At 38.2% G+C, this 6,029-nt stretch overlaps 1 protein-coding gene across 1 annotated transcript in view; it reads right to left on the bottom strand.

The window, feature by feature from the left end:
* CHD1L (chromodomain helicase DNA binding protein 1-like) overlaps positions 1–6,029 on the bottom strand; it is a 49,771-nt gene that overhangs the window by 37,623 nt on the left and 6,119 nt on the right. Inside the window, 2 exon segments of the mRNA XM_012643461.1 lie at positions 158–355; positions 3,191–3,303. Coding sequence (XP_012498915.1) covers positions 158–355; positions 3,191–3,303 — 311 coding nt within the window.

Genomic DNA, 6,029 nt, shown 5'->3' with positions numbered 1-6,029 from the left:
ATCATCAAAATTTACTAAAAATGAGTGCTGACCTTAATCTAAATTGCCAGATAGTAATAATAACATCCATTGGACCCTCCCCCTATCATACCCTGCAGGTCTACCTACAGTGCATCAGTTTAGAGTTTTCTGGAATAAACTCACTGAATATGACAATGTGTTGTTTTTGTCATATTTTACATATCATCCAAGAAAAAAAAATCTTCACCAATGTAAACAATACAATTTCAGTTAGATCCACTTTGTACCTCGCCATCTCTTCTTTCCAGTTGCTCAAAACGGACAAGGGACAAAGAATCAGAAATGGTCCTTCATCATTTAATCTTCCTGCCAAGTAAATGAAGAGAGCGATAGTCTGAAACATAGAAAAAGAAGGCAGTTTTGATTGCATTTCCTCATAAGAAACAATCACAAAGTTCCCACAACCCTGTAGGGAATACAAACTCTTATGTAAGACTTGCTTTACAAAGAAATAATGTCCAATCTTCCACACATTAGGAGAGTAATCCATTCCTAGAGTGAAATCATGTAAGCCTCAATATACTTGCCACAGAAATTTATAGTACTCAATTACTTTGAGTTAACAAGCAATGAAGCTCAATATTTAGGTAACTGAACCTCTACTGCAAAGAAAAAAGTCAGGAAAGAAAACAGAAATCAATGAAAATAATGCAACTGATGGACAAGGTCAGGAATACTCTGAAAATACAAAGAAAGAAGGGCCAAGACTGTAAAAATGACCAACCACATGGAGGCCCTCTGTTGCTCGCCAGGCTCTCCTGAGGATGTTTTCCTTCCCTCCTAACTTCCTCCCTCCTTTCCCGACTGTTTTCCTTCATCCCATGTATATCTACACAGCGTCCTCTATTTGCTAGACAATGTTCTAAGCTCCAGCTATACAACAGTGAACAAAATAGATGAAACTGCTAGCTCTCCTGGAGCACGCATTCTAACAGGGAATACAGACAATAAACAATCCTCCTAAACTTAAGTAAGGGTATAAAATGAAAAATCTTTGTAAAGGCAGATGGGCATACTGCAGGAGATTCTAGCACACGCTTTTGACTTGAAAGTTGCTGTGACAGAGAAAATAACACTCTTTTTTCAAACAAAAATGTGTTAGGAGCCTCCATCCTCAAATGCTGAGTGATTTCTGAGATAAATCTATTCTAAGGATATAATTGAAAATCCTAAAAAAGCTACATGCCCAAAGATGTTCACATCAAGATTAATTTACATTGAACAAAAAAGGGGGGAAATCACCATTTATCATAAGTAAATTACGATAAATTCTCTTGATGGAATATTATGCGGCTAGTTGATAAGAATGATTGAGAAGAATAAAATGGAAAATAACAATGATGGTGTCAGATTGACAAAATACAAACTATACGTGCCCTATAATTTCTAACATGCAAAACAACGTTTCTACTAATGTTTGTGGTTAGAACACTGTGACTATAGGGTGGTGGTGAATTTTTATAACGAAAATAGTTTTCTTTTTAAATTGTCTATGGCTTCCCAGCCCAAACCATGCCCAGAGCAATCCTTTAATAAATGACTTACTAGATTAAAACCATTCTGTTTAGCTTTCCCTGAGGATGCAATTTAGAGAAAGTTTTTCTTTTATTACCATAAGCCAGATATGTCGACAAAACAGATTTGGAGTCACTGGTGAATTCTACGAAACATTTAAAAAAGAAATGACACCAATCTACATAAAGTCTCCCAGAAAATTGAAGAGGAAGGAACACTTCTTAATTCATTCTACAAGGCCAGCTTTACCCTAATGCTAAAACCAGACAAAGACATTACAAGAAAAGGAAATTACAGACTGGTTTCTTTCATGAACACAGATGCAAAAATTCCAAACAAAATTTTAGCAAAACAAAAATTTTGCTAAAATTTGTTTAGCAAAGGTGGTATATTTTTAGGGGGCTTAAAGTAGAGCTATGCAAACAACCTGGGGAAAGAATAAGTAGAATTTACTGGCTCTGAATGAAGTCAGTAGGGCAATTCCAACGACCAGGGCAAAGGAGCACCCTTTCCTAGTGCAAGAGCCAGTTAGCCTGGATCCCAGAAACACCTGCAAAACTGATCTTTGTTCTGGCACCATAGGTCTCAGATCAGGAATGTATTATACTAGGACCAGATTTGTTTGCCTGAGAAAGCTGAGGGTGGTAAATGAGGTTACCTTGGGACACTCTACTCTGAGGTCACAATGTATTCTGAATAATTCCAAGATTGGTAAGGTACACCTGGCTTAAACAGTCTCCAACACATAGGCAGACTGGCCTCTGTGCAGAACTGCTACAGCTTAGTGTTTCTGGACACAAGGTTAGCCTTGGTGGGGGCAGTTGAGCTTCCAAAAGGACTAATGAGACCCTTGCTCATTCTGTGTGTTCACTGACAAAACCTTTTTGGGATTGGGGAATGTATCTGCATGGTTTCTAATCAAGTTGCCTCTGCTGTGTGTCCTTATTGCACTGACCTTCTTTGGTAACCTGTAGATATGTAAACCTTGTGTGATTAACTCAAGGGGTGTCTGTGACTGGACTCTGCATCAATCCAAGCCCACCACTGACCACTGACATCTGTCGGCCCAGGGCAATGCTGGTGCTTCCTGCCAGAAGCATCAATCTCATTATACCACCTGCTTGCAGCTGCCCAAGGAGGCCACGTCTGATTCTCCAGGTCTCAAGACTTTATCCTACTTCCTATTAAGGCCATTAGATGGCCAAGTCATCTTGGAAAATATAGGGTACTTCCTCTGTACTTCTCTAGCACAGAAGTAGCTGTACTCCCACGGAGGAAGGGCGATTAACATAAGAAGTGATCCAGTTAACTACATAAAGTATTGCTAACGAGGTTCGTCAATTTGATGCCTGGGCAGGTATACTTGCTTTACATAGAGAAAAACTCTGTCCAGGCCCATTAATTGCAATTCTAACTCAGGCATGTCTTTTCACAGACATATGTCAAAGGCCAGATGAGATAAGGGTAGTGACACAATTCAAAACTATCCTCACAACTAGAAAAATTAACTGCAAGGTTGCAATCTCTTAATAAAGGTTCAGGCATTTCACCTCCTAGTATAAAAATGTATATTGTTGCTAGCAGCTAAGACGGGAATGCGTTGTAAGGAGGCATTTCTGTGGAGGTGAATAGTGGCTGTCCCACAGTAACATACTTGGCAGGTCTTCCCCAGGCCCATCTCATCTCCCAGGATGCAGCCATTTTGACGATGGAAGCACTGGGCTAGCCAGTTGACTCCCTCCAGTTGATAAGAGTGCAGATGAATCCCTAGAAATAAAAAATACAGCAAATCTGAGGAGTAGACATTTCAGCATTTACATAGGCAATGTTCTAAGGCTTTGAATAAAGAACATGGCTTAAATTCCCATAACTCCAAACCTTATTGGTCAAATCTCTTGCTGGGAAGTTATGGATATGTAAACATCTGCTAACTTCCAAACTACTTTTTGAGCAGACTTAGTCAACATTATATTCAAAGTCCTAAAACAGCCTGTCATTGTTACCTGATCTACTTGACAGATGAGAAAGTCATCCTGGGATTTGGCCTCCATACTGCCCATGTCTCACAGTGTCCATTCTGGGAAATGAGGCATTACTGATGGAACTTAACAACAAACAACAACACATGGACTGTACATGTGTCTGTCTGCTTAACTGCACCGACTTAAATTTGCTATTGGTGCTAAAGGACAAAACTGAGACAGGACTACACTAAATAATACTTCAACAGAGGAGTGTTAAGAATGGAAATGATGCTTCATTAAGGGTGGTTAACAGTGTACAAGGATGGCAGAAAATGTCTGAAATCCAGATGGAGGTTCTGCAGCCTCTCTTTTCTCTTTCCCTTGGGAAAAAAATCCAATTTCAAAGAATAGCCATATCTTGGGAAAACAGAAGACCCTAACCATACTCTATATAAGAACTATTAGCAAAAATATAACTGTAATTTAATTCATGATTTAAAAAAACTATATAATATATAATAATTGTAGAATATTACAAAATGAACAATAGCTATTTTTCTTAGGCGCTCACTAAATATCAGGGAAAGTAATGAACACTTTACATAAATTACAATATCTCATTTAATTCTTATAACAATCCTATGCAGTAGGTACTATTCCTATTTTATAGATTAGAAATTTCAGATAGTCAAAGAAAATTGACATGTGAAATTTGGAGTCTTCTGTTTCCAGAAAGATGGAGTGTATGTTTTATTCCTCCTGATAGCCCCTGGGGGTGATAATACAACACAAACATAAGGAGACTTTGAAAGGTGTAGTGAAGAAGCAGACTGGATAGGAACCTCAGGACCTGAGGAATGACAGAGTAGTAAGTTCCCTGGGATTTCTTTTCAAGAAATCAGCAAACAAGAAACACCAATTGGTGTAGACCAAACAAACAAAAAAACAAACACCCAACAAAAGCCTGCTCCTGCTAGAAAATGGCAGTCTAGCAAGACAGAAAACTTTCAGATAATAACTGCTCTATTCTAGCTGCCAAACACCACAGAAAAAAAAATCTGTGGCCCCACCCACACCAGCAAAGTGGGAAGCACAGATTTTTACGCACTGGTACAAGGAGTTTCCCCAATACCCCAAGCAGGTTGCTATAAGAGAATGCCAAGTAAGGAGCTGGGATTTTTATCCCCACCCACCAGTTATGAGACCCTCCCCCTCCACTTTTGTCTCCCCCTGCAGTATCAGAGGAGACCATGCAGGGAGCCAAAACTCCCACCCTCACCCAGCAGGAAAGAGGAGCCCCTTCCCAATCCCCAGATTCCCAATCACCCCACACAGGCTGAGTGGGTGAGCCTGGACTTCTAGCTCAAAAATGTCCAGGTTCCAATTAAAAATCATTTATCACACCAAGAACTGGGAAGATTTCAAACTGAATGAAAAAAGATAATCAATAGATGTCAGCACCCAGATAACATGATGTTAAAATTAACAAAGATTTTAAAGCAGTAATGAGAAAAATGCTTCAACAAGTAATTATGAACACTCTTGAACAACTGAAAAAACAGAAAGCCTCAGTTAAGAACAAGAAAACCTCAGCAAAGAAAGAAAAGATGTAAAAAAACAGAATGGAAATTTTAAAACTGAAAAATACAATAACCAAAATAAAAAGTTTAATAGATGAGATCCGTAGCAGAATGGAAGGAAGAGAGGAAAGAATCAGTGAACTGAAAGACAGAACAGTAGAAATTACACGATCAGAGCAACAGAGAGAAATTAGGCTGAAAACGAAGGAACCTCAGGGAACTGCAGGACTATAACAAAAGATCTAACGTTTGTTCATTGGTATACAACAAAGGAGAAAGGACAGGGCTGAAAAAGTACTTAAAGAAATAATGGCCAAAAAATCCCCAAATTTGGCAAAAGACCTACATATTCAAGAAGCTGACAGAACCTTGAACAGAAAAAAAATCAAAGAAATACACACCAAGACACATAATTATTAAAACTGCTGAAAACTAAAGATAAAGAATAGCTTGAAAGTAGCCAGAGAAAAACAACATCTTACTTATAAGGGAAAACTATTTGAATCACAGCAGATTTCTCATCAGAAGCCTCAGAAGCCAGACAGATATGGCACATTTTTCAAGTATTGAAAGAAAATAACTGTCAACCCAGACTCCTATAACCAACAAAAATATTCTTCAGGAATAAAGAGGAAATCAAGATGTTCTCAGATGAAGGAAAACTAAGAGAATTTGTCACCAACAAATCTAACCTAAAAAAATGGCTAAAGGAAGCCCTTGGAGAAAAAGGAAATGATAAAAGATGGAACCTTGGAACATTAGGAAGGAAGTGAGAACACAGCAAGCTAAAATATATGTAAATACAACAGGCTTTCCTTCTCTTGAGTTTTCTAAATTATATTTGACAGTTGAAGCAAAAATTATAGCATTGTCTTATGTGGTTCTAAAAGTACATAGAGGAAATATTTGAGATAATTATGTTATAAACAGAGGAAGGTAAAGTGATATA

Source organism: Propithecus coquereli, unplaced genomic scaffold, assembly GCF_000956105.1.
Source record: "Propithecus coquereli isolate 6110/MARCELLA unplaced genomic scaffold, Pcoq_1.0 Scaffold197, whole genome shotgun sequence".
NCBI classification, from domain to species: domain Eukaryota; kingdom Metazoa; phylum Chordata; class Mammalia; order Primates; family Indriidae; genus Propithecus; species Propithecus coquereli.
The sequence above is the reverse complement of the archived record's forward strand: the minus strand, read 5'-3'. Positions and strand labels throughout refer to the sequence as shown.